The 27,969-nt window shown below is 35.3% G+C and overlaps 2 protein-coding genes across 5 annotated transcripts; both read left to right on the top strand.

The window, feature by feature from the left end:
- Positions 1 to 127: 127 nt before the first annotated feature.
- LOC105129522 (protein NAP1-like) lies at positions 128 to 18,769 on the top strand. Of its 3 annotated transcripts, XM_011031620.1 has the most exons (24): positions 129 to 262; positions 1,171 to 1,625; positions 1,715 to 1,789; positions 5,073 to 5,153; positions 5,405 to 5,485; positions 5,625 to 5,707; positions 7,221 to 7,305; positions 7,931 to 8,056; positions 8,223 to 8,330; positions 9,246 to 9,290; positions 9,369 to 9,511; positions 10,221 to 10,353; positions 10,785 to 10,895; positions 10,997 to 11,075; positions 11,974 to 12,167; positions 12,657 to 12,802; positions 13,629 to 13,710; positions 14,746 to 14,856; positions 15,144 to 15,269; positions 15,367 to 15,506; positions 15,593 to 15,689; positions 16,018 to 17,009; positions 17,488 to 17,700; positions 17,973 to 18,769. In XM_011031620.1, the coding sequence occupies exons 2-24, from the start codon at positions 1,206 to 1,208 to the stop codon at positions 18,466 to 18,468; spliced, it is 4,167 nt and encodes a 1,388-aa protein (XP_011029922.1). In that variant the 5' UTR covers positions 129 to 262; positions 1,171 to 1,205; the 3' UTR covers positions 18,469 to 18,769. The 3 variants fall into 3 exon arrangements, with proteins under 3 accessions (XP_011029921.1, XP_011029922.1, XP_011029923.1); XM_011031619.1 differs by having other exon boundaries at positions 128 to 262; positions 9,246 to 9,511; XM_011031621.1 differs by lacking the exons at positions 129 to 262; positions 1,171 to 1,625; positions 1,715 to 1,789 and having other exon boundaries at positions 5,395 to 5,485.
- A 1,342-nt stretch (positions 18,770 to 20,111) lies between these two features.
- On the top strand, positions 20,112 to 24,290 carry LOC105129521 (probable LRR receptor-like serine/threonine-protein kinase At4g08850). Of its 2 annotated transcripts, XM_011031616.1 has the most exons (3): positions 20,112 to 22,769; positions 23,664 to 24,129; positions 24,249 to 24,290. In XM_011031616.1, the coding sequence occupies exons 1-2, from the start codon at positions 20,159 to 20,161 to the stop codon at positions 24,056 to 24,058; spliced, it is 3,006 nt and encodes a 1,001-aa protein (XP_011029918.1). In that variant the 5' UTR covers positions 20,112 to 20,158; the 3' UTR covers positions 24,059 to 24,129; positions 24,249 to 24,290. The 2 variants fall into 2 exon arrangements, with proteins under 2 accessions (XP_011029918.1, XP_011029919.1); XM_011031617.1 differs by lacking the exon at positions 24,249 to 24,290 and having other exon boundaries at positions 23,617 to 23,776.
- Positions 24,291 to 27,969: the final 3,679 nt, after the last annotated feature.

Below are 27,969 nucleotides of genomic sequence, written 5' to 3'. Positions count from 1 at the left end.
TAAAATGGACCATCTGTCTGGCTATTTTATTTTTCTTAATAACTAATTAAATTGTCATTTACATGTCATTAATTTATAACAATAATAATAATAATAGTAAATCCGCTTTCCAATTTTCTTTCTCCATTTAAATAAAAAACACAATCACTCAGCCCTCCTCCTACCCCAGCTCTCTCTCTAAAACCCTCTCATGTTCCTCTTCAAAAGACTCAGATCTGAAGCTTACGCCATTATTAACTCCACTCTCTAGTTTTCCATTTCTGTAAGCCTTTCTCTCTCCTCCTTCTCTAAAGGCTCTGCTCCAATTCTTAGAGATGATAGCTGTGTTTGCATTTCGAAATTTCTAGCTTGTTTTTCATCATTTTTGCTTATTAAAACCTAAAAGAGTTTGCGAAGTTACTGATTTTGCACTAATTTTGATTCCTGGCTGCATTTTGCTGTTTTGTTTAGTGTGTTTGTGCTTTGTTTGGTTGCTTAGATTACTTACACATTCGTTCTTTCTTTTTATATTTTTTTTCAAAATCTAAGTTGGTAAGAGAAAATATAAAATCCATTCTTTATTTATTTTGCTGTTAATGTAACGGTTTTTGGGAATTGCTGGTATTGTTCATTGTGGAGAGGTCATGTTTGGCTTGTATTATAGAAAGAGTGAAAAATGCTCTCTAGTGGATTTTATTTTTCCACTGAATTAAAATTTTGAAGGAAAAAAAAAAGGCGTAATTGCGTAGCATGGCAGGTTAAAACAGATAGAGAAGTAAAATAGGAGAATCCATTTCTGTTTTTTTCTCTTTGTAAATGAGTTTTTTTTTCTTTTAATTTTGTAGTTCTCGGATGCCAAACTAAACTTTTTTTTTTTTAACGATATTTAATGCTGTTACTAATTTTGGATAGGTCAGGTCAGGTTTGGTTGCTTGTGATATATGAGTAATAATTTGTATATCTATTTACTGTTTATTTAATTTCTGTTTTAAAAAAGCGAAGAATACCTTAAAATATTTTATTTTTATACTGGGCATTAAATGGTGATCGGTGAGTACATTAATATTCAAAATTTTTAAATAAAAAATGGATAATTTTGTAATTTGGAAGCTAAAACCTGATAGGAAAAAATGTGCAGAATTCATTACTGTTTTAGATGTTTATTGATGGGGTTTTAATCCTAACCTGCAGGGATTTGTGGTGCAGTTGATATAGTTAATTAATTAATGGCGAAGTCGCGGCAACATTATTCAACACACGATGCAGCTCTTTCACCCACTGGTGTAAGATCCAGGGAATGGGAGGGTCCATCGAGATGGACTGAGTATTTGGGTCCTGATTTGAGTTCGCCAATGGCATCGAGGTTGTCTAGGAATAAGGTAGGTTCGGATGGACAGGTTCAGAGTTCGGGTGGTGGATCTCATAAGGGTTTGAATTTGCAATGGGTAGTTCAACTTACTGAAGTAGCTGAAGGTCTTATGGCGAAAATGTATAGATTGAATCAAATTTTGGATTTCCCGGATCCAGTTGGTCACTTGTTTTCAGAATCGTTTTGGAAAGCGGGCGTGTTCCCGAATTACCCAAGGATTTGCTTATTGCTTTCTAAAAAGTTTCCTGAGCATTTCAGTAAATTGCAGCTTGAAAGGGTAAGAATTTCTGTATTCTGTTAGAAGAAATGCTGTTTTGTCTTGTTGGCCAATAGTATAGTTCTTTAACTTGTGGAAAACTGATGCAGGTTGACAAGGTTGCTTTGGATGCTTTGAATGATGGTGCAGAAGTTCATTTGCAGAGTTTGGAGCCTTGGGTTCAGGTATCGAGTTGGTTTTCTGTGCACCTTTTTCTATCATGTGCATGTACAATGCTCAAGATCTCAGATGATCATTACTTCTAGTGATTACTTTAGGATTTTGGAGCCTTCTAGTGATTATACATGTGCTGGTTAATGTATGAAAGCATTCAACTCTATAAAGAATACCTTATGTCTCAATGACTGAGTATTCAAGTGCTTTTCTTAAGAATCATGATTGCTAAAGGAAGAACATGCTGGAAGGAACATTTTTATGTTTCAATAATTGAAAGTCTATTTCAATAGGTGCTGTCAACCATATTTATAATCTGGTCCTTGAACTCATCAGGTTGTGTATCATACAAGAAGTCTTATAAGATTCAAACTCAGGGTAATTATTAATTAGGAACATCGGTTTCTGCCACTTAGTTGCTCAGTCTTGCCTTGGTACAAATTACCAGTAAGTTAAGCCCAGTTTGAATTTTGGCTGGAGCCCAACTAGTACTGTAGCTCGACCTCTTGAATCTTTTTGTAGCATCCCAACTGGGCTTGATTTCATAAAGTCTCAACAGACCAGGCAACCAAGTGACGAGAGATATATCAGCTAGCATGGCTCTGCTGTAGCAGATTTATCATGCTTGCCATCTAAAAGTGAGAACCTTGCTGAGTTGCTAGTGTATGGAGCTAATTTGATGGTGCTTATTCAGTTAAATTCTTTTCTGTATTAGGCCCAAGAATTTCTGATATACTTTAGTATAATGATACATGATTTCATAATGAAGTGCAGTTCAATTGAGGTAAAACCTTAAAACTATATTTATGTTAATATAATGCCCCTAGTAGGAAATTTGAAGCCTTTTGTTTTCACCTGTGGACAATGGGACACAGTTGACGTATTTTAAAGACTGATTTACCATCAATAATTTGCTGTGCACTGTGAAAATGATCACTTGAGGAAAAATGTATTACTACTGCTGGTTAAGTCATCGAACATTGCATGTAAACCAATATAAAGTAATGACGAGGTTAACTTCAATTATTTTTTGGTCTGAACCTGGAAGATAATCACTGGGAAGGGGAGGAAGGGATCTTATGGGGAATTGAATTATTGATATATAATATATATTTCAAGATACTTGTGCAATTGGTGGTTGGTCAGGCTAAAATCTGAACCATATAATTTTCCTTCTCTATATCTACGTAAAACTTAATATCCTAAAAGGTTGATACAAGGGAGACAACTTTAGGAGGAAGCTCTTAATTGCTCAACTACAGCTTTGTTGCGTTTTAAGTGCTACAATCTCAGCCTAAATATAAATATCTCAAAGAAATGATCTTATTAACCTGGTCTAGTTTTATTGAGGTTTGTTGGTAGAATGAGATTATGAAAATTGTAAAAATACTTAACGTTGTCATGTCAAATATTTTTGCTGAATAAATTTTTTACACCTATATACTAAGAAAGTTCCCTCTTTCATCATTTTCTAAATCATTTTCACCTCTTGAGAAAAAGAAGAGATTGTATTTGCTAGAGGAAGGTACATGATAAATAAACTCATAACTAATAATTACCTCTTCTCACTTAAAGAATGGTAATAAGATTAAGGTCACATATTTCCTAGTGTTATGCAAGAACTCCTGCGTGCTCCTAATTTCTAAGCTTTCCCTGAGAAGCAAGCAATTGAGAAAGCAGCCATCCATAAAAATGTTGGCGATAGACAAATGTTGGCCCTCAATTGCACTTTAGGTGGTCCTGATTTCTCTGCAAGTATTATTCCACTATTGATCATTGGATTGATCAACATTGACTTTGGCATTGGTTGCTGACACTAGTTAAAAGACTAAATACCCTTGCATGTATATTTGTTCGAACATTATCATGTATTCAAAGGTTTGACAAATGAGTATTGTCTAACTAATCATTATACTAAGCATTATTGTCAAATCAAGATTTGACTCATGAATTGGAAAGCCTAATTATGGTACCGTGAATCATGTGAATCATATTGAATCGTGAATAGTAATATTGATTAAGAAATGAAAATAACACCATGAAAGATAATTAACATACCAAATATTTCTAAAATAAAGGAAAAATGAACATTTACTGAACAAAATGTGCATCAATTCATCTAATAGTTCTTAGTCATTAAATGACCCAAGTCTCAAAATTCAACATTTTGTTCATTGGAACTTGATCATTCTAATGACTCATCTTATAATACATCTTAAGCTACATTCTAACTAGTTACACCACTAGATTTCCTAGTTTAATAAAAAGTTATAATCTTTCCCAATTTCAATATAACCTTTGTCATGCTTGTTGTCTTTGGCACTCTTGCTTTCTTTCACCCTTTTTTTTAGTTGTGAAAATTAATTTATTCCTTGTTTCAGTTTTCAAGAAGAAATATTTATCAAAGAAAATTGCTTATACATTGCTGTCATCCATGACTTCTAGACTAAACCTTCCTATTCTTATCATCTGTTTTGAAATCATGTATTTTACTTTCATTTTCTATTTGAGTTGACTTGTAAAATCGAATCAAATCGCGACTGCTTCGCAAGATTTATGTACATACGAGATTCACCCCACTCACCCCATGATTTGCACTTGTTTTCTTTATGAGATGCATCGTATTGTATGTGAATTGAGATGAATTGTAAGATTTGAATTGTGAACCGTAAGATTTTAACAACCGTGATACCAAGTAGGAGCAGATGATAACATGATGGAAAGGAGAAAGGTCATTGAAGCAAAATGGGGACCGGAAGTCCTGCCAAGTACATGCTGTGAGATGGCACAGGTCGGATATGGGTGTGACTGACAATCACTGATAGAAAATAGAAATTGTTTTTGTGTGGCAAAATGTTTGCCCACTTCAGTACTTCTGCGGTAACAAAGACAGAAAATGAGAGAACAGTAGTCATAAAATTAGGATAAATTTAATAGTGAAAAAGAACCCAGATATCCTATCACTTACCACTCAAAAGGGAGACGAAAACCGTGCTCTTATTTAGATTATCTTAGAATCTGGGTGATCAGCGCTGCAATTTTTTTAGTTACCATATTATTGGATATGTTTGTGAGGTTTGATTGTGTCATCTTTTCTTGTTCTTCCTTAGCTGTTGTTAGTTTCAATGGTACATGTTGGGAATGGCTTATGGTAGTTATTATGTTTGTTACCCAATATTTTGATTAAAACGATTGTTTATAATTAACAATAAGAAATTGCTAACTTTCTGATCATTAGAGTTTGTAAATAAAGATTTATGGTTGCTTGGTAATTGTTTGTTTTTGTGTGGCCAGTTACTTCTTGACCTGATGGCATTCCGAGAACAAGCTCTGCGACTCATATTGGATTTAAGTAGTACTGTTATTACCTTGTTGGTGAGTATCAGAATCTTCTCCTTCATCATGCAAAATGTATTCAGTTTGACACGAAGTACAATCAATCAACCTCGATAGCTGAAGGATCCATAGAACTTTGACCTGTTAATATGTATGTATCATGCACTGGATGATTGGATGATGTTAAACTGATCCTTTCCTTGTTTTCCTCCAATTCATTTAGAAGAAGAGAAACATAATGGCTTGATTTGTTTATGGTATCTCTGATAACTTGGTGCAGTATTTTGCAGCCTCATCAGAACTCGCTTATACTGCATGCATTTATGGATCTCTTTTGTTCCTTTGTCCGTGTTAATCTTTTATCTGAGAAGGTAAAGTGGGCTTTTTATTCCCCTGTTTCTTCTTTCTCTCTTGTAAATTCTTTGGGTTTTGTATCCTTTTATTTAATATGATGTGCATAAGCAGGCTTCTTATCTTGTTGACACCATTGAAATTTGATGCCTCATACAGATACCAAGGAAAATGATGTTGCAAATGTATAACCTTCTGCATGCCATGTCAAGAAATGACAGAGACTGTGATTTCTATCATCGGTATGGAATACATTTGAGCAGTGCGGTTATCTTTATATGCCCTTGGCCCTGGGGCTGATGGGCAGCAACACAATTTTATCAGTCACTGATAAACAATAGTGAATTTAAAGTTCTGGCTTTCCTTTTCTGTTTCTGAATATGCAATTTCCTGAACGAGGATTTCATCACAGAACGAAAAATTTGACTTCTGTCTAAATATGCTGTGCTTGAACGGGAGTGGAAATGTGGATGTCTTCTTGCTTTTTATGCTAGAACTGTAAAAGAAATTTGATAATCTTGATTAGTGAATGGGTTTAACAACTTGGTCCAGTTCTTAAAGGTTAAAAGTACAATGATCATTATCTTTATGATTTTCTATTTGCAAAGAAATTTAATGGCAGGCAAGTTAAATGCTTCAGTTTTGTAATGATGTTATTTTTTCACTTAAGAGTAAATTTATAGTTCATGTGTAAATAAATGTGATAAGGTTATCTATGCAAAGCTCAAAATGTCTGGTTTTGATGGAATTGGGATTCTGCCTGTGTAGGGAATATAATATGTAAGTTTTGCTAGTATAATCACTCTTGGATCTGCTTAAGATGTTTGAGGTCAATAAGACAACCTGGTCATTCTATTAATAGGAAGGAACTCAAGGCTAGCAATCTTTACCGTGAATCTTGAATTCTGAAGCTACGTATGAATCTGAAAGTAACAAGTTCAATCGACCTACTGAATCAGTTTTAGTACTAACAGGGCTGCAAAGATGATTTAAAGTGGTTCTGGATTGAGTTTGAGCTGCATTTCTAGAGATTTTATTTTTTGTCCCTGCTTGCTCCTCATAAAATATACCTTTTGTAATTGGCATCTCTAGCTCTTTGTCTTAGACTTTTTTTTGCCGAGCCACCACTAGCACATTAAAGTAATGACAAATGGTTTACTGCTCCTTATTTAAGGTGCTTTTCCTTTATATTCTAAAATTTAAAATGCTTGACTGTCTAGAAATCAAGGACAGCAAGGAAGGCTTGAAAAACACTTGGTTGCTCTATGGATTACAGGGCATGTAATTGTCCTTTCTAATTGAATCTTCTCTTTATTATCTATCTTTGAAAATCTATTTTGGCTGTTCTTATAGGTAGGCGTAGAAATGAGGTTACTATAGATACTAGTAACCACAATCACAAACCTAGGGAATTTGGGGGGTGGCGACTGCTGTGAGGGCAAATATAAGTGAAATAAACTAAAGAATAAAGAAATATGTATTTCACTGATTTTACATATTCTCGATCCCTGGTGTTCCCCACTAACTAGAACAAGAGTAGTTAGGCTCCTCTACATATTATTGGCTAAATTTTTAAATTGACAGGCTCATGCAACATTATTCTTGAGTGGTAAAACATTCCTTTTTATGTGTTCATGCTTGGATATTGATCTTTTGTAGTATTTTTAGTATGTTGCTTTAGTATATGTTGAAGGCACTGCATTGTATCTCATACACATTATGCATTTTTGATATCTCTCTCCTTTTGTATTGCAGGTTGGTTCAATTTATAGATTCTTATGATCCACCATTGAAAGGGTTACAAGAAGATCTAAATTTTGTCAGTCCACGTATTGGAGAGGTCATTTATGTTTCTTTTCCATTGAAAAATTGATAGAAATATTGATGATCATATCTCTATTTGTGTGTTTGTCCATCTTTTTTCTTTTGGAATTACATGTTATAAGATATTGGTATCTAGCCTTCATCTCTTGTTTTTCTCTCTAATCTTCATAGTGGGGTGATTCTTCTGTAACAACAGGGGGTTGGACCATAAGCTTTTAAAATTTGTCATATAGCCTGCTAGTATCAGGATGGTGAGGAGATCTCTTCCTCATTCTTTTCTTCTTCTATCAATCATAAGCTTACAAATTGTCTTTGAATAAAAAAAAGAAAAAAGAAGAGGAAATTGAATTATAGAATTTAAGACATCTGTAATGGCCATATATGTCAAGCTCCCCATCTGAAGGAAAGAAAGATTTTTGGACATTAGCTTTACCTTTCCCTGAATTTGGTTATGTGATGCTCACATCGTAGTGTGTTTATCATGGTTATGCTGTCATGAAAATGAAGCTGCAATAAGTAGTCCATGTTACATAAATCACACAAGAGTTTGAATGTTAACAAATTTGGAAATCATGCTTGTGTTTGCTTTTTGTTTGATTGCTCAAGCATTTTGGAGCTTAACTTTCATTATTTCTCTCCAGGTTTTAGAGGCTGTAGGCCCTATCATTTTCCTATCTACAGATACAAGGAAACTCAGAAATGAGGGATTCCTAAGTCCATATCACCCTCGGTATCCAGATATACTAACAAATTCTGCTCATCCTATGGTACATACTGTTCATTTGAAAGATCTTGACATTTGGGTTAATGCTAAACTTAAATTTTCTTTAAAGTTCTAAATAGCCAAAAGTAGTTGCCACTAAACTTTGTTGATGCTAGCTTTGGACCTTTCTGCTAATCAACAGTTGTTGTCATGTCATTTTCACATTTCAGAGAGCCCAAGACCTAGCAAATGTTACTTCTTACAGGGAATGGGTGTTACTTGGATATCTTGTTTGTCCCAATGAGCTGCTTCGTGTCACTAGCATTGATATTGCTCTGGTATGCTTTGCCTGATTAATGGTCATCTCATTCTTGTGATTCAACAATGCTTTCATAAAATATCAGATACATGCTGCAAGGAAGAAGCATGTTTTTAGATACTCGAATACTGAACATCCTGTGTGAATGATAATTTCAACAAGTTAAACTATATTTTACAAAATGTTTCTCATTATTAACAGCCCAACTTCTTACAATCCCATATCTTTCAAGTGCAGTTGACCACATGTATATTTCTTATGTGTATCAATGTTACCTTCTCATGAAAGAGATCATACTTTCTTTTAAAGTTCCATTTTTGTGGATGTTGCCATGGTCCCACATTTATGACATGTGAACCTGGTTTAGAAGTAAAACATTTTCTGGTGATTGATTGTAATGAAGCATATGAAAAGTTAATTATGGATTAATTGAGTCCTTGTACTTTCAAAGTTTTTGGAAAGCTAGTTATCATCTAATGAGAATTGTTGAAGAAATGAATCAATACTGATTTCATTCTATTTAGTTGATAAATATTAATATAGAGTGCCTTTCTGGCTTGTTTTATATTGTAAAGCTTACCCCGTGGGTTTGAAGTAATTGGTGGTGAGTTGTATTGTGGTAAATTCTCTCTAATTCATTTTGCTGATTTCACTGCACTTTTTTTTTTTAATTTATTATGAGATACCTGGTAATATTTATCTGCTAGGCTGATAATATGAGCAGTTTTTTTCCCTTTTGGTCAAATACTTTTCTTTTTTGGTTCAAGTACTCCTCTCTCTATTGCTAATTTCTTTTCCCTAACACATTCAAATACATATATTGTGTCTCTTTATTTTCAATTAGGGTTTATCAGGAATTATCTGGATGCTTTGTACATTTTTCTGCTGATGCTTCTTTTCCACATGTTTCCTTAATTTTTAAAATGGTTTTCAGGTCGTACTGAAGGAAAATTTGATACTTGCAGTATTCAGGGATGAGGTGAGTAGCACTGTAAATTGTCCAGACGGTGTTCTCTGGTTACAATGGCTGATTTTTATCAAAATCTTGAACATGCAGTATGTACTATTGCACGAGGATTATCAGTTATATGTTTTGCCTCAAATATTAGAGTCGAAGAAGATGGCCAAATCTGGACGCACTAAGCAAAAAGAGGCAGATCTCGAGTACAGTGTGGCAAAGCAGGTTGAAAAAATGATAAGGTAAAAAACTTAGTTTTGATTTGATAGTATTGATGGAAGGAACGAAACCATTACTGCCTCCCTCCTATGGTTTTTCTATCAATAATTTGTCTCATTTTTCTTCACCTGGTTTCTGAAATTCTATTATTAACCTTAAAAGATTGGATATATGCTCAATCTTTTAGATGCCTATTACTTTACTGGTGAAATTACTAGGTATTAATCTGGAGAACTGGAAGCTATTTGCTTGTCACATTCTGAGGAAGTTACCAAAGTTTGTAGATAAACAGAAGGGAGGGAAAATAGAAAGTCATCTTTTTTGGCCATAGTTCTATCATCAGAAAGCATGTCGTCTGGGGAAACCATTGTTGGCCTGGTTACAAAAATGATTAAGCTGTGAATCTAGCAAAATAGAAATGTTGAAGAATCCTGAAAATGCGGTGGAAGAAATGATCAACCCTGTACTTAGAAATATTTTGATCATTTATGTTAATGGTACTACATGTTTATATGGCTGGGATTTTTCTTGGTGCATGGATAATGAAAAAAGTGCATGATCTCTTGTTTGCTTATTAATGTTAAAATTTCTTCAAGTATGCCACTAATATTTGCCAGTTACCTTTAATTTCTTTCTTTTTTATATTATTATTCTGATGAAAACATAAAGAACAACCAGCATACCTAGTGTTTCAGCATCTAACGTGATTTGGATATGTTGTAAATGTTGCAGTGAAGTGCACGAGCAAGCACTTCTATCCTGTGATGCCATTCACCATGAGAGGAGAATATTATTAAAACAGGAAATTGGAAGAATGGTACTGTTTTTTACTGACCAGCCAAGTTTATTGGCACCAAACATTCAGGTATTTAAAGTGATAGTACCTTTTCTTTTGTTATCCTTTCATTTTGCTTATATTCAAAGTTCTCAAAGACTAATATTTAAGCACATTGTTGACCAAATCTGCTATGTTAGGAATTCTTCTGTTCAGTCAATATAAATGCAATAGTTTGCTTCATGTTTTCACATGTAGGCATGTGCTTGCACACACACCTGTAGAAAGAGTTTGTACCCTCAAGTTAATTGAAATTATATAATAAAAAATTATATAGCTGATTGATATTAATTGAAATTTATTTCTAGGCTAATAGGAATTGAAAACAGTGAAGATCAGGTGGGTGGAGCGATCTGACTTCTCTCTGAATATTTTTTACTTGCCACAGTACTAAATGCGGATTTTTACTCACAAATTCTTCCTGGAACAATCATTCTCTAATGTTATGGTGTTTCCTACAGATGGTATTCTCTGCCCTGGCTTTGGCACAGTCTGAGGTTATCTGGTATTTCCAACATTTAGGAATTGCATCATCGAAATCTAAAGCTTCTCGAGCAGTACCAGTTGACATAGTACGATAAGTTCTTTCATATTCACTTAAATTGTGTCACTATAATTTCATATAAGTTGACTATGGTTTTTAGCTTAAATTGGTGTTATTTTTTGGTGACAGGATCCAAATGATCCTACTATTGGCTTTTTACTTGATGGAATGGATCATCTATGCTGTCTTGTGCGGAAGTATATTGCAGGTTATACAGGGTTTGATGTAATTTTTTTTTTCATAAATCATATAATTTATGTTGATAGTGCACTTAATGTACTAAATGGTGAAACGCGTTTTGGTTATTTCTCATTATTTGAGTAAAGAAGCAATCATTTTCCATTGCCTCCTACTGAGTTCAAATCCATGACCCCTTATGGACCAACATCCCCCCACGCCCACCCCAACCCTCTAATTTCTGGCCAGTGGTCTTTCTTTAACAATTCCCTCAGTTAGTCAGAAATGTGCTTACCTAGTATAGTATACAGATGAATTACTAAGTCAATTCAAAGGCTATTTTCCACTGAGGTTTTCCTAGAATTTGTGTTGCTTATTAAACATATCTATGCACTGATTTTTCCTCTTTCTTCATGGGGACGAGTGATATAAATGATCTTACAAACTAGTTTGTCGTGACAAATAACATTAGAAATGGTCTTATATGTGAAGGACATGCTTAACATTTATTATGCAGTTTGATAAATCTCTAAGATAGCACCTGGAGCTTTTTACTAACTGGGTTAGGTTTTCAATTCGAGGCTCTATCATGGCTTTAGACTGGTATTTTTATCTTATGTTTTCTTATTGTTGCTAATCCATCTGCATTTATTTTGCAGTCGCTATTCACCATTTCTATATAAAAAATAGAAAAATCACTATATTTTTTGTTCCAATTTGCAATATCATGGAATGATGAACAGTTATTATAGTGCTGGGAAGGTGTTAATTTTAAGGAAACTTGATTTTATCTAACCCCAAGGCATTTGTCATCTTGTTCATATTACCTGAAATAGTGCAGCAACTAGTTATTTAGCATGCATTTATCTAACTCCATAGGCCTCAAGCATGGACAAACAAGTCTTTAAACATTTTCATATCCAATGCAGCTATCAGAGGCTATGCATTATCATACCTGTCTTCATGTGCTGGTAGAATCCGGTTTTTGCTGGGAACTCCAGGAATGGTGGCTCTTGACCTTGATGCTAGCTTAAAAGGGCTTTTCCAGCAGATTGTTAAGCATTTGGAAAACATACCAAAACTGCAGGGTGAAAATATTTCAGCCATCACATGTGATTTATCTGTAAGAAATCTGTGGAAATCTTGCTTTTGATTTGTTCTGCTGAAGTTTTCTGAACTTGAATTGACACTGGGGCTTTGGAAGAATCACTGACTGTGATGAGATTTTACAACCCTGTGGTTTTTTGAAGTGCTTGTTGCTAATATTAAGAATTAGATACCTCCGTCACATGAGGATTTCTCATTCATATCTAAAAGACATTTACGATTGGGACTGTTGAAAGAAGGTAATCAGCAGACATTATTTGAAGGAAAAGTTAGAGTGATGATCTTTGTTGGTCCTCTTAACTGTGACTTGAAAGAAGCATTGGTGAAGTCAGTTGTATTGCATTCATGCTTAATTTTTTTTATGCCTCCTTATTGTGGTTTCTGTTAATTCCTTTAAAAAATTGTTTGATGCCATTTCTTTCACCACTGTTTTCATTCTCTTTCAAGAGTTGTTTTCTTCACAAGGGCATCAATAACCATATCACGGTATATCTTTTTTAAGCAGGAGTTTCGTAAAGATTGGTTGTCAATATTGATGATTGTAACATCCGCCAGATCATCCATAAACATAAGACACCTGGAGAAAGCTACTGTATCTACTGGAAAAGAAGGATTACTGTCAGAAGGAAATGCTGCATACAATTGGTCCAGGTATTCTCCAACTCTTGTTCGCTGTTATGACTAGTACTACTGTTAGGTTGCAGAAAAGTTAGCCTATGACTGGACTAACTTCAGGAAATCAATCCACATGGTCTCATATGATTAGTTTGGGATCAACACTATGATTTGAGTGATACAATTATCTAACACTGTAGAAACTATAATTATGAAAATTATATCTGTAATGTTAAAAAATCAACTGAATTATTTGATGCTGAATTGATCTCATTCAGATTCAAACAAAAGCCCTTAAAGTCGAGATGAGGAGCTTATTGTTTATTTTATTGAAATTACTTGGAGTAAGTGTAATAGAATTTGAAAAATTACTTATGTGCCCTCAAGGAATATTTCAAAAAGCTTAAAACAAACAGTTATTCTCATTACAGTTCGTTTCTAGCATAGTGCTCCATGACTCCCAGATGTACCAGTTTGTGAGAGTGAAATTTGTTGTGGTGGCATAGAAATCCACTTTGATCATGTTCGGGTTTGGTGTGGCTTTATGCAGTGACCTTTGCATCAAGTAGCTTAAACTTTGGGCTAAATTGTTAAATGCTCTTCCTGGGTATGGGAGCATGGCACATTATAGCAGTTAATGCTGTCTGGTTTTCATTTTAAACTTTGAACCATGTGCTAGACTAATAATTAATTTTAGAGGATGGCTGCTTAGAAAAATGTGAAAATAGTATGGTGAAATCATAATTCTGAGGTTTTTATGAAAGCCTACGGGCATATGTTCTCTCTTTTCTCCAAAAAGCATCTATGTTTCATGCTCTATTGTACTGTATTCATAACATATATGAATCACTTTCAATTGCAGATGTGTTGATGAACTAGAATCTCAATTATCAAAGCATGGAAGTCTAAAGAAGCTGTATTTCTATCACCAGCATCTTACAGCAGTAAGCTCCTTCCTATTTTAGTTTATAACTAGTTTGTATGCTCATGTTATGTTGCAGTGAGACCTAAATTTTCTTAAACCTAAAAATAATTTTTAGGTCTCACGAAATTCTTTGGCAATGTCATTACACCTGAAAACATATCCGTTTTGAATATTTTTTTATAAATATAAATTCTCCTATCAATGTATCTCTTGTTTATCTTAGCCAACACAATATTTTTAATTGAAAGCATTGTTTCTATTTTTTTTTTTAAATTATTACTGTTAAAGCAAGTTTTTAAAAATATCAAAATAGGATGTCTATGTTTTGTGTGACTGAAAGCTTAAAAAATCATAAATGTAATAAAATCATGTTCCAAATCTATGTAAGCATTTTAATAATAAACAACCAATTTCAATGGAATTATCATAAATTATTTATTTTTAGGATTATTATTTTCAGATCAAACACATAATAACTGATTTTTTTTAATTCAAATAAAAATTTATAATATTTTTTAAGAAACACGTCAAAATTAAAGAGTAAGTGAATCAATTTTTTTTTTTTAATGGAATGTCCAAAAAAACCAAAGAAAAAAAGGCAAAAGAAAAATAAAATAAAAGGCCCAGCACTTGGGCCATGCCTGCTCAGCAGGCTAGACATGCCCGCCTGTCCCTGTTTTATTTTTTTAGACAAGTCTTCTGTCAGTGTGTCCCCCTATGCTCCTATCCGTGATCTCGTGCTTGTCATGTGACTGAGTTGTGACTTGGATTTGTGATAAAACAATTAAAAAAATATATTAAGGTGCTTTACTGTGAACAGTAAAGCACCATAAGGAACCTAGTTCTTTTAGTGTTGCAGGTTAATTTCAAGTGAAGGCTGGCTCTTCAAAATACTCAACTGGAATTGCCAGACTGGACAGGCTCCCCAAAGATAGGACATAGGACTTTTAGGCGGCCAACTTAGTTGCTTTTTGTTTCCACTATTATCCTCTTTGGCTTTCTTTTTTCTTATAGGCTCCTGCCTTAACTAACAATACATCTTTGCCCACGGTAGGTCTTTCGGAATACCATGTTTGGACCAGAAGGGCGTCCTCAACATTGCTGTGCATGGCTTGGTGTTGCTAGTAGCTTTCCAGAGTGTGCTTCTCCAATTGTTCCGGAAGAGGTGATCCATTAACTTGCTTTTTTTGGTTTGGGAGAGGGGCTGTAAATGATAAATTTTTTGCCAAGAGAAATTGAAATGGGAATGACTTGATTTTGTTTCTTTTAATCCATAACACTCAGCATTGAACCATACTTATTGAGGGCATGATTGCATGCTTTATAAAGAGGATGACTCCCAACTACTGCTTTTTCCCAAACCTTTCTCTCCATCATGCATGCCGCACATTTCCCCTCATCAGAAAAAAATGGAAACTTCATGAAATTTACTTTATACTTTACTGTAAACAGGTAACTAAAATTGGGCGTGATGCAGTCCTATATGTTGAGTCTCTTATTGAATCTATCATGGGAGGATTGGAGGGATTGATCAATATTCTTGATTCCGAAGGAGGATTTGGTGCCTTAGAGACTCAGGTTTTTTTTTCTTTTCAAACTTGTAATCTACTATATCAGATAAGGAAATATTCAAGTCTACCCATGTTTAACAAGCTGTTGTTTTCGGAAATCTCAGCTTCTTCCAGAGCAGGCAGCTTTTTATTTGAATAACGCATCCAGAGTTTCAATTCCTACATCAAAATCTCCCAGGGGAGCAGTTGGTTTTCCATTGCCCGGCCATGAGAGTTATCCTGAAAACAATAGTGCTATAAAAATGTATGGCGTGATAATATGTGCTGTTTTTCTTGGATAATCTGCAATGATACAGCATGTCTTGATTCTTGAGTATGTACTGATGGCAGGTTGGAAGCTGCAATGCAAAGGTTGACCAACTTGTGTTCAGTTCTGAATGATATGGAGCCTATATGTGTTCTAAACCATGTCTTTGTTCTGAGGGAGGTGAGGCATGCTGAGTTTATGTTTATTTTTTTCGGGTTCGGTACAGGACACTTTTGTTGTGTTTGATTTGTTAATTTTGATTCTTTTAAGTATAAATTTACTAAATTGGGAAGAGATGTATCAAGCCAGGAAAAACTATTAAGTTTTGGGAATACCCCTTGTAATTAATATAATTCTCTATTTGAGCTATGTTGAACTGGAAGGGGCTGGTTTCACTTCTTTTTAATCCATAAGCTGTCTCTGTGCAATAGCATGGTCTAAATGTGTGTCAACTCATAAAATATCAAATGGTTGGGATTCAGCTATAACAGTGTAGTCTTCTGTGCAGTACATGAGAGAGGGCATACTTGGCAACTTCAGGAGGAGATTGCTTTCAGTATTAAAAACTGACAATGATCTTCAACGGCCTTCTGTCCTAGAGTCCTTGATTCACAGGCACCTGAGCATTGTCCATCTAGCAGAGCAACACATCAGCATGGACCTTACTCATGGTATTCGAGAAGTTCTACTAACTGAGGCCTTCTCAGGACCTGTGTCTTCTCTGCAATTGTTTGAAAAACCAGCAGAGCAACTTACTGGGTCAGCCACTGAAGTTGTCTGCAACTGGTATATAGATAACATTGTCAAAGATGTATCAGGTGCTGGGATCCTTTTTACACCAATCCATAAATGCTTTAAAAGCACAAGGCCTGTCGGTGGATATTTTGCTGAATCAGTCACTGATCTCAGAGAACTACAAGCCTTTGTTCGTGTATTTGGTGGCTATGGAGTTGACAGGCTAGACAGAATGATGAAAGAGCACACAGCAGCACTATTGAATTGCATTGACACATCATTACGGTCAAACCGTGAAGTGTTAGAGGCTGTTGCAGGCAGCATGCATTCTGGTGACAGAATAGAAAGAGAGGCATGCTCGAGGCAGATGGTGGACTTGGACACAGTGATTGGATTTTGCGTTGAGGGAGGACAAGCACTTGCTTTTGATCAGCTTCTTGCTGAAGCTGCCGGGGTCGTGCTTGATGAAGGTGCACCATTGATATATTCATTACTTTCTGGGGTGGTTAAGCATATACCTGAAGAAATACCTGAAAAGAAGGACATTAGAAGAATAAGAGGGGTGGCAAACAGTTTTAATATAGTTGGAGATCATGATTCTGAATGGATCAGATCAATTTTGGAAGATGTTGGGGGTGCAAATGATGGTTCTTGGACATTGTTGCCTTATTTATTTGCCACCTTCATGACATCAAATATATGGAATACTACTGGCTTCAATGTTGACACTGGGGGCTTCAACAATAATATCCATTGTCTGGCAAGGTTGGTTTTCCATGTTCCACCATGCTGTTAAAATGTTGGGTTGACGTCAGTTGGATATTCTTCTGAACATAAGAACTTCAATGCTTTTTGAACATGTGGTGCATATGAGCTAATGTTCTGCCATCAGGGGCCCGTAACTAGCATTTCTATTCAACTTACTTTTGATTGGGTTACTGGCCACCTGCCATTTATACATTTTATTTTTAAATTCTGAAACTGTAACCAATGGTCTCCTGCATGTGCTACTAATCTTGGTATAATATTCGCTACGTGAGGGAGCATCATCGATGTCTGTACGAACACTAGTCAACAACTATTGCCTTCTTTTTGTTTCACCTGATGAGCAACCATATTTACTGCAAATTTATTAGGGTCATGCATATGCCATTTGTTTTTTAAACTCTTAGTAAATGAAATGGTTTCATCCATCCATTATTATTAATGTTCCTTTTCTTCTACAATTGAATATTCTTGGCAGGTGCATGAGTGCTGTGATTGCAGGAAGTGAGTTAGTGAGATTGGAACGTGAACATCAGCAGAGACAGTCTCTCTCAAATGGTCATCTTGGTGAGGCTTTGGATCCTGAAATACATAGCCGTTTGTCCGCTGAAGCAAGCATAAAGTCTGCAATGCAACTTTTTGTCAAATTTGCTTCTGGTATTGTGTTAGATTCTTGGAGTGAAGCTAATAGGTAAATATGCAATGCCTGTTATGTGCACCCTCACATTGATAAACATACACACATACAAGTTACATGTTTGCACGACTTTTGTTTGCGTACAATCATGTTAATGAAGTCCATTTCAACGTAACCACAAGCATTTCTTAAAAACTTACATCAAGTTAAATATGTGGTGGCACCATTTATTCTTTCAGCTCACGTTAAGTTAAATATCTTTTTGACCTCTCTGTTTTCTCTCTTATCATTCTCGTATCTCAATCTCTTCTGTGCTTTCTGTGCAGATCTCATCTTGTTGCAAAGCTGATTTTCTTGGACCAACTTTGTGAGATCTCGCCTTACCTTCCAAGAAGCTCTCTTGAAGCCTACGTTCCTTACGCAATTCTCCGTTCAGTTTATAGCCAGTACTACATGAAATCTCCATCCGTGCCTCTGGCACTACTAAGTGTCTCACCCCACCATTCACCTGCCGTATCACTATCTCACGCCTCTCCTGCAGCAAAGCATCCTCGTGGGGACTCAACTCCACAGCATAGCGGCAACGACTCAGGTTTTTTTAAGGGATCATCATCCCATAGCCAGGAACACCTTTATGATATGGATAGTGGAAGCCTGCGCGGCATGGACAGTAAACATCGAAATGTTCGCCGCTCTGGGCCTTTGGATTATAGTTCAAGCAGAAAAGTTAAATTTGTTGAAGGCTCAACTTCAGGGAGCACAGGTCCCAGTCCACTACCGCGGTTTGCTGTGTCAAGATCTGGGCCGTTAATGTACAAGTAGAAAATGGTAAACAATTGCAGGGTCGTGAGGGTTGATAAATTATGAGCATCTCATCAATCATCAGTTATATATAATTGTTAATCTAGCAGACAAGGTTGGCATTATGTAAATGTCATAAATTCTTTGTTTTTAACTTGTTCCTAGCCGTACTGCCCCTATTCATATAAATTAATGCCCGCTGTGAGAGTTCTACGTGGTTAGTTTGATTTCTCAGTCTGTTGATCAGCATTTCAAGATATCTGAGCTCCATTTCTCATGGCAAAAAAGGTTATCGAAATCCATTGTCTTCTTTGTTTCTATTTATCGGGACTAGATATTATTTAGGGTTTTAGACAGCATTTTGTTCAGGGATGTCAGATGTGGATGCGATTGTGATAGCAACGAGGCCCTCTAATAAACTAAAGAAATTGAAGAAATTGAAATTATTGAGTAAAGTTTACACCTTTCCCCTTTTCTTATTGGAGGGTTTTTGAATGTACAGTAAGTGAATATTATAAATCAAACTAGATTATAAAATCTTTGGCTGAAGTGCCTACATTTTTTTTCTTTATAATCTCAAGTCAAATTCCTTGATTTTTAAAATTTAATTTTTTAATTATTTGTTAAATATCCTGATTTGCATAGCTTAGAACAAAACTAGTTGGAGGAAACAACATCGAGTACATAGACAAAAAGGTTACTTTATATACGCAATTGGATGCTTAACAACTGAATGTATGGATCATACTGGAGGAGAAATAATTTTATAAATGTTTGGTGTATTTAATAAAGTGCTCAAAAGTGTTAAAATTATTAAATGGTTAATTGCAATGACTATTATATAACTCAAATAATTAGCTTGTTAAAACAAATATTTAGTACCACAAGATGGTGACATTTATAATCTTGGACATAACCTAGAGGAACAAGGCAGAGCTGTACTCAAAATGTAAATCAAATAATAATTATAAAAAATAACAAAAAATAGAGAAACCGGAAGAAGAAGGGGTCAGTGCAGTCTATTTCCTGCCTTCGATCCATGACAGCACTGAACTGGCAACTAACATTCACAAAATACACTGTCACTTCATCTGCCTAGTCTCGCTTATTAAAATACAAAGCAAAATGGACTTTTAAGACAAGAGGGAAAAAAGAAGAAGAAAAGAAGTCAACTCCAGTCAAGAATGGCCAGCTGACCACTGTCTACGGAAGCTGAATATTCAACAGCATGTTTTAATTGGGAGACAGCTCCTTAAGGGACATTGAACATTCTACCGTCTCCTAAATGTGTAACAGTAGTAATCACAAACCTGCCTTGCCTTGGTGGGTCGATTTGATAATTTATTGATTCAAAACTTAACTTAAATTTTATTTTAGATTATTTTAAAAATTAACTTAATCAAATTTGATATATTTAGTTAACTCAACTGGATTAACTTTAAGACTATATATTATTTTATTTGAAATAATGTAATTGCATTTAAAAGAACCTAAATGATACTGTTTTGGAATTAATCTGACAAACCTATAACTGGGTTTTGAACGCGGTTATCTCAGTGCGGGTCTGATAAGTATGATAGTGGTTTTCTTACAGCTAGAATTGATGGAAATTTCCTGTCCTCCTGTAACCGCGCAGTCCTATAAATGCAGCTTAAGCGCAAGTGTTTTTATAATTTATATTCATTCTTGTTAGAAATACCACCAAGGCCATATGGCTCCCAAAATCTTGCTCTTTCTCACACCTTTATTGCTTTGTTATGCTGCCTTCATCACTTCTGCTGCTGAAGGTGAAGGATTGAGGGAAGCAGAGGCTCTTCTAGAATGGAAAGCCAACCTCGACAACCAAAGCCAGTCTTTCCTGTCTTCGTGGGCTGGAGACAGCCCTTGCAACTGGTTTGGAATCAGCTGCGACAAGTCTGGCAGCGTCACCAACTTGAGTCTTCCAGGTTCTAGTTTGTCAGGTACCATTCATAATCTCAGATTCTCATCCTTTCCCAATCTGATCAAGCTTGACCTTAGCAAAAACTCACTCTATGGGACCATTCCTTCACATATTAGTAATCTCTCCAAGCTCACTATCCTTGATTTGTCATACAACAAAATAACCGGAAGTATTCCATCTGAAATTAGCTCACTGAAAAGCCTTACTAAATTTTCGCTTCTTTCCAACTCCATGGATGGTCCCATCCCTGCGTCTATAGGAAACTTGAGCAACTTGGAATATATTTATTTTGACAGGAACAGATTCTCTGGTCCCATTCCTGCGGAAGTAGGAAACCTCAGATCTCTCATTCACCTTATGTTGCCTAATAATAGTCTCAGTGGCATAATACCAGCTTCTATAGGAAACATGAGCAACCTGCAATATATTTTCCTTTACAATAATGAACTGTCTGGTTCCATCCCTTCCGAAGTAGGAAACCTGAGATCTCTCTTTGACATTAATTTGCATGGAAATCATCTCACGGGCACAATACCAGCTTCTATGGGAAACTTGACATCATCTTTCATTGCTACAAACTTGGGATCTAATTATCTAACAGGTAGAATTCCTCCATCTTTAGGAAATTTAAGAAGCTTATCCAAGCTTCATCTTCAGGATAACAATTTTTTTGGCTCCATTCCTCCAGAATTGAACAATCTTACACATTTAAGTTCGTTACAGATATATTCTAATAGATTTAGTGGACATCTACCGCAAGATGTGTGCCTTGGTGGGTTACTTCAAAATTTCTCTGCGGCTGACAATTATTTCACAGGAGCTATCCCAAAAACCTTGAAAAATTGCTCTAGCCTGATAAGACTTTTTCTTTATAACAACCAACTTAGGGAAAACATATCTGAAGCTTTTGGCATATACCCCCATCTGAACTATATAGATTTGAGTGATAATGAATTGTACGGGGAACTTTCATGGAAATGGCAGCAGTTTCGCAGTCTGACAAACTTGATAATCTCTGGAAACAGAATCTCTGGTGAAATACCAGTTGAGCTTGGAAAGACAACTCATCTTCAAGCTCTTCATCTCTCATCAAATCAAATAGTTGGGAGAATTCCTAAGGAATTGGGAAAGTTGAAGCTGATTGAACTTACACTCAATGATAACCAACTTTCAGGTGATATACCCTTTGATGTCACAGCGTTATCTAGTCTTCAAACGCTTGGCCTGGCTGCAAACAATTTTAGTGCAACAATTCTTAAACAGCTTGGCAAGTGCTCAGAACTGATATTCTTGAATGTGAGCAAGAATAGATTCACAGGGAGTATTCCTTCTGAGATGGGGCTTTTAAAGTCTCTTCAAAGTCTTGATCTCAGTTGGAATTCCCTGACAGGAGGCATAGCACCGGAGCTTGGACAGCTGCTGATGCTAGAGGTATTGAACCTCTCCCATAACATGCTATCTGGCTTCATTCCAACCAGTTTTATTAGATTGCAAGGCCTCACAGATGTGGATGTGTCCTATAACAAGTTAGAGGGTCCCCTTCCAGATATCAAAGCTTTTCGTGAGGCATCATTTGAAGCAATTCGCAACAACACCAACCTCTGTGGCAATGCTACTGGTTTGGAGGCTTGTGATGTTCTCATAAAAAACAAAACTGTGCATAAAAAGGGCAACAAAGTTGTCCTTCTGATTGTACTTCCTCTGCTGGGCTGTTTGTTGGTCCTCATTGGATGTTTCTTTATTGTTTGCCAAGGCACGAAGAGGAAAAGGTTACATGAAGCACAGAGCAAAGATGTTTTCGCAAAATGGAGCCCTGAATGGGAACTAAAGTATGAGAACATCATAGAGGCTACAGAGGGATTCAACTCCAAACATTGCATTGGTGAAGGAGGGTACGGAGTAGTTTACAAAGCTGTGCTTCCAACAGAACAAGTGCTTGCTGTGAAGAAATTTCACCAAACACCAGACGTTGAGAAGACCAGCTTGAGAGCTTTCAGAAGCGAGATTGATGTCTTAATGGGCATACGGCATCGAAACATTGTCAAGCTGTATGGTTTCTGCTCGCATGCCAAACACTCATTCTTGGTATATGAATTTGTGGAAAGGGGAAGCTTAAGGAATGTACTGAAGAACGAGGAACAAGCAGAAGAGATGGATTGGGTTAAAAGACTAAATCTTGTCAAAGGGGTGGCCAGTGCTTTATCCTACATGCACCATGAGTGCTCACCTCCGATAATTCATCGAGACGTTTCAAGCAACAATGTTCTCTTGGATTCAGAATATGAGGCTCATGTCTCTGACTTTGGCTCGGCTAGGCTCTTAATGCCTGACTCAACGAATTGGACATCATTTGCTGGCACCTACGGCTACACAGCTCCAGGTATGTAGTTAAATTTCATCATCGCCTTTGGGTTATGTACTGCTTCTTTCGAAATTCCCAACTAATTTCCAAGAACGGGCAACTTCTGTTGATGATTAATCTAAAACCAATTAAAAGGGTGCAAAAATTAACGAGGTTGAGTGTCCCTTCACTGACAAAAAAATAAAAAATTGTTTTTTTTTTTTAATTTTCAGTTTTCCTTTTCTTTTCTAGTTTTTTTCAATGAAAAATTAGAAAAGTATTAATTTATTGAGAAACGAAGATAAATGTTTCCATAAAAAATAATAAAGACATCTGAATTACAACTACTGTTCATTAAAAAATCAAAATCATAATTTATGACAATCATCTTAATATTTTTATATTTAATGATATATCTAATTATAGGATATTAATTTTATTTCATTCAAATAAAAGTTACCGAGGAAAAAAAATTAGATTGTTAACTAAAATTTGTTTTATATTAGATTTATAATAAAAACTAAATTTATGGCCTTAACTAAATATAAAAATATAAAAAATATATAATTTTAATTTTTTACATTGCAAAAGTGCAATATACATTAAAAAAGTAAAATTGTTCATCTCTGTTTTTTCTTTATCTTAGAAAACGTTAGAAAACTTAAGGAAAAACTGTAAAAAATATCTAAAATATGTTTTTCAAAGTCAGTATAAATTAAAAAAAATGAAAAAATAGTTTTCTAGTTCTTAGAGTGAGAAATATTACATTTAAAAATTGAAATTCAGTTTTTTTTTACTCTACTTTTTTTTTTTTAAAAAAAGAAATATTACTCTACATTAACGTTTCCTGCATCATCGCATTCCACGATGGGCTGTTTGTTTATAGGCGCTGTCAATTCTTTCAAAACACGGGATGACCAGTCTCTTTTGCAGAGTTGGCCTACACAATGAAAGTGGACGAAAAATGTGATGTCTATAGCTTTGGAGTAGTGGTATTGGAAGTGATGTTGGGAAGGCATCCAGGAAATTTCATCTCATCTCTGATGTCATTGGCCGCCTCCTCCTCCTCCTCATCACCATCAGTCGGTGGCAATACGCTCTTGAAGGATGTTTTAGACCAGCGCCTCCCACCACCTGAAGATAAACTTGCAGGGGGTGTGGCCCGTGTCGTAAAACTAGCACTTTCTTGCTTGTATAGTGATCCCCAATTTCGGCCAACAATGCGACAGGTTTCTTCAGAGCTTACAACTCTTCGGCCTTCATTGCCAAAGCCATTCTCCACGATAGAATTGAATGATGTATTGCATGACAGAATTCCTATTGGCTGAACTTTTACTGTCTTCTTTCCTCAATTGTGTGAAACAATCGGTTATGAAAAATGCAAGTATTCAATGATCAAGTCATCAAACACCTTAAATTTCTGTCTGTCTTCGATTTTCCGTCCAGAGAATCAGTTCATTACTGGAAATTAGTCTGGAAATCCCTTTTTGCCTAATGTTGCATGTGGCCTAACAGAAATGTAGTACGTGACTGTGGTGAATACACAAATATTGTTTATAGTCGGTAGATGGTAGCAATTCCTGATCGGGTTAGTTGTACAGTAAAGTAAAAAAATTTACTATACACCTAACAATAATCAATTAAAGTCATAATATTCAACTATTTTTATATAAATAATTGACATAATATAAAAACCCTCACGGCTTAAACTTTTAGATTAAATAGTTGTTTGATAGCTGAAATTTTTAGGTTGAAAGATTGTTTAATGTGCTATCAGACTGGCGCCGTTGCTTAAATTCTTTGATTAGTTAACTCAGTAACACAAAGGTTTAATTAACTGGTTGTTTGATTTTGTCTCGCAGCATTATTTTTTTGGTTGATAGCGTATGTTACAATAAACTATAGGCTTTCATTTTCTATCTTTCTATTCTTTTTCACTCTCAACACACGGCAGTTCCTGTCTAGACTAATCCACGTACGTCATGGGAATTTCTCTGTTCGACATACACTCTGAAATGGTCCAGTGGAACTCTTGACCTAGCTGCTGCTGCTGCTGCCATCTAATCTTACAACGTAGCTGGCTGGATTGATTGATCGATCAGAATGCACCTGCAAATTAAGGAAGTGACAAGGGTATAACAAGAAGACACTAAAACAATATAGTTCTAAATCTGAGATTTCAGGAAAACATCACGATAGGTGCAGTTCTTGTGATAACAACAAACACTTTATTTCCTATCAAGAATGGCAGACTACAGTGGTAAACCCCTCTTAAAACGCAATTGATTATTCTTACGTACCTGTCCCAAAGGGTAAATTCTTTCCCAGCTTGAAAACTTTCGGTGTCCAAAATGATGGGCGTTAGTTTAGTAGTTGTCAACATGTGCCCTATTATTTTCATTTTTGGCTGCCACGCTCACCATACGGGGGACTCTTCAAAAAGAGCTTATTTGAGGATAATTAAGCGTAGTCTTAAAAAAAGAGTTGTTAATAATCAATTCCTTTATCATTTCGTTATTGTCTCAAAATAAAAGAGATGGAGACGATGAAGATAAAGAAAACATATATTAACATTCAGTCCCCGCAAATTTTCACAAATTTGTGTTCTAAAAATAAAATATACGCAAATTTTCGTCTTAATTCCAGTCCCCGCAAACAGTAAAGACGCTTATTCATGTATTGACATCAGTTCAAGTAGATTTTTAGTCTGGAAAACAAGGACACGCAAATTGACATCCTGGATTTTTACAAGAAGCGAGGGACCTACGTCGTAGAAAATCTCTACACCTATGCACTATATTGACGAGGGTCAAGACAGAGCTCAATTCATATTTTACAGTATTTTTAAAAATATAATTATGGTTGTTTTTCAAAATATTTTTTATTTAAAAAAATATATTAATAATATTTTTTATTTTTAAAAAATTATTTTTAAAATTAACATATCAAAATAATTTAAAAACATGAAAAATATACTAATTCAAAATTAAAATAAAAAATTAAATTTTTTTTAGAAACACTTTTAAAAAACTTTGAATTAAAAATAGTGAAATAGTAAATAAGATTTTCAGATTTTAATTTGAACAGTGGATGTTTTTCATTGTTTTATTAGTAAGAAATCTAACAAAAATATTTCTTGTAGTTACTGGAGTTTGAGCTGTTTGAAATGTGTTTGAAAAACAAGAGAATAAAAGACAAAACAATATTGATACTGCACTCTTTGATTAAGAATGAATTAAAACAAAATTGCTTAATTGTTGACAGCAATCTCATACATATTTATAGGAGTAAATTACAACTGAAAAAGCTAAAATAAAACCATGATCTATTAACAAACTAACAGATTAACAAATTCCTAATGACTAGGATGAGCTATTATTATTGCAAGAAAATATAAACTGAAAAAACAGGATCTTTGACCGCAACAATCTTGAAGCAAACTTCAACACTCCTCCTTGCTCTAAGAAGTGCAAACTCCTAACATTTTCCTTAGATACTCAAACCTACTTATTGGAAGTGGTTTGGTAAATAAGTCAGCAAGTTGAGCTTCAAACTTGCAATAAATTAACTTAATATCACGATTTTTCTGCAGCTTGCGTTAAAAATAAAGCTTGATGTTGAAGTGCTTAGTCTTCTCATGAAATACTGAATTATGAGAGATTGCAATAGCAGCTTGATTATCTACTGAAATCTCTATTAGTTCTCTTTTCTCCATTGACAAATCACTTAAGATTTTTTTAAGCCATAGAGCCTAGTTTACTGCTGCTGTGGCTGCAATAAATTCTGCTTCAGTCTTGGATTGTGCTACAATCTCCTGCTTCTTTGAACACCAAGAGAAAACTCCAGAACCAAGATTAAAACAATATCCTGAAGTGCTTCTCATATCATCAAGGGAACCAGCCCAGTCACTATATGAAAATCCATACAAATTGAAGCTTTGACACTTCTCAAATTTAACTCCATAGCTGACAGTCCCTTTAACATACCTCAATATTCTCTTTGTTGCTCTTACATGTAATTCACTAGCACCATGCATAAAACGAGATAAGAGATTTACAAAAAATAGAATATCAAACCTTGTTGTTGTAAGATACATTAAGCATCCAATCATGCTTCTAAAGTATCATTCATCAACTTTATCTGCCCCATCATTCTTGCTTAGCTTTTCCTTTTAGTTCATTGGTGTGCTGGTTGCTTTGCACTTTTCCATCTGAAATTTCTTCAATATTTCATTTGCATATTTCTTCTGGCAAATGAAAACTTCATTCTGGCTTTGCTTGACCTCTATTCCAAAAAAATAAGTCATAAGACCAAGATCAGTCATTTCAAACACATTCATCATTTCTTGTTTGAATTCTTCAACCAATAATTCATTACTTCCTGTCACAAAAGGTCATCAACATAAAAGGACACTATAAGAACATCATTGTCCTTCAATTTGACATATAGAATGGCCTCGGATAAGCTTTTTACAAAGCCTAAATTTAGCAAATGCTCATTAATCCAGTTGTACCAAACCCTAGGAGCTTGCTTCAGCCTATAGAGAGCCTTTTGCAAAAGGTAGACCTTATCCTCTACTTCTTGAATCACAAATCCATCAGGCTGTTCCACACATATTTCTTCTTGTAAAACTCCATTTAAGAAGGCTGATTTTACATCTAATTGAAACACTTTCCAGCCCTTCTGTGCTGAGATTGCTAGCAGCAATCTGATTGTGTCCAGTTTAGCAATAGGTGCAAACGTGTCAAAATAATCAACAACAAAAATCTTAGTATACCCTTTAACAACAAGCCTGACCTTATGTTTGTTAATGGAGTTATCTGCATTCAGCTTCGTTCGATATATCCACTCCACTCCTATAATTTTTCTACCTTCAGGTCTGTCACCTAATGTCCAGGTATTGTTTTTCTGAATCATTGACAACTCCTCCTCGATGGCCTTCTTCCATTTGAGGTCTTTGAGTGCCTCTTCATATCCAGTAGGTTTATAAAATGCAAGGTTGCATCTTTGATAATTGTCTGACAACAGTCTTGTGCCTCTAACTGGAGGATCATCTTCTAGTTCATTCTGCCACTGAGGAGCTATTTGATCTTCAGAAGAAGTGCTTTGTTGAAGGTTCTTCCAGTCCCATTGCTCATCTTCATTTAAGTATACATCCCTTATAATTGATATCTTCTTTGTTTGTGGATGATACACTTTGTATGCTTTAGAGATTAAGTTGTATCCCACAAATATGTCT

The sequence above is a fragment of the Populus euphratica genome, unplaced genomic scaffold (genome assembly GCF_000495115.2).
Source record: "Populus euphratica unplaced genomic scaffold, PopEup_1.0 scaffold16.1, whole genome shotgun sequence".
Lineage (NCBI taxonomy): Eukaryota > Viridiplantae > Streptophyta > Magnoliopsida > Malpighiales > Salicaceae > Populus > Populus euphratica.
The sequence above is the reverse complement of the archived record's forward strand: the minus strand, read 5'-3'. Positions and strand labels throughout refer to the sequence as shown.

Coding starts and splice junctions, on each gene's coding strand:
- LOC105129522 (XM_011031619.1), top strand. CDS start 1,206: ATGGCGAAGTCGCGGCAACATTATTCAACACACGATGCAGCTCTTTCA. Junction 12,168..12,656: donor CCATCACATGTGATTTATCT/GTAAGAAATCTG, acceptor TTTTTTAAGCAG/GAGTTTCGTAAAGATTGGTT. Junction 17,701..17,972: donor TCTTGGAGTGAAGCTAATAG/GTAAATATGCAA, acceptor CTTTCTGTGCAG/ATCTCATCTTGTTGCAAAGC.
- LOC105129521 (XM_011031616.1), top strand. CDS start 20,159: ATGGCTCCCAAAATCTTGCTCTTTCTCACACCTTTATTGCTTTGTTAT. Junction 22,770..23,663: donor CTACGGCTACACAGCTCCAG/GTATGTAGTTAA, acceptor TCTCTTTTGCAG/AGTTGGCCTACACAATGAAA.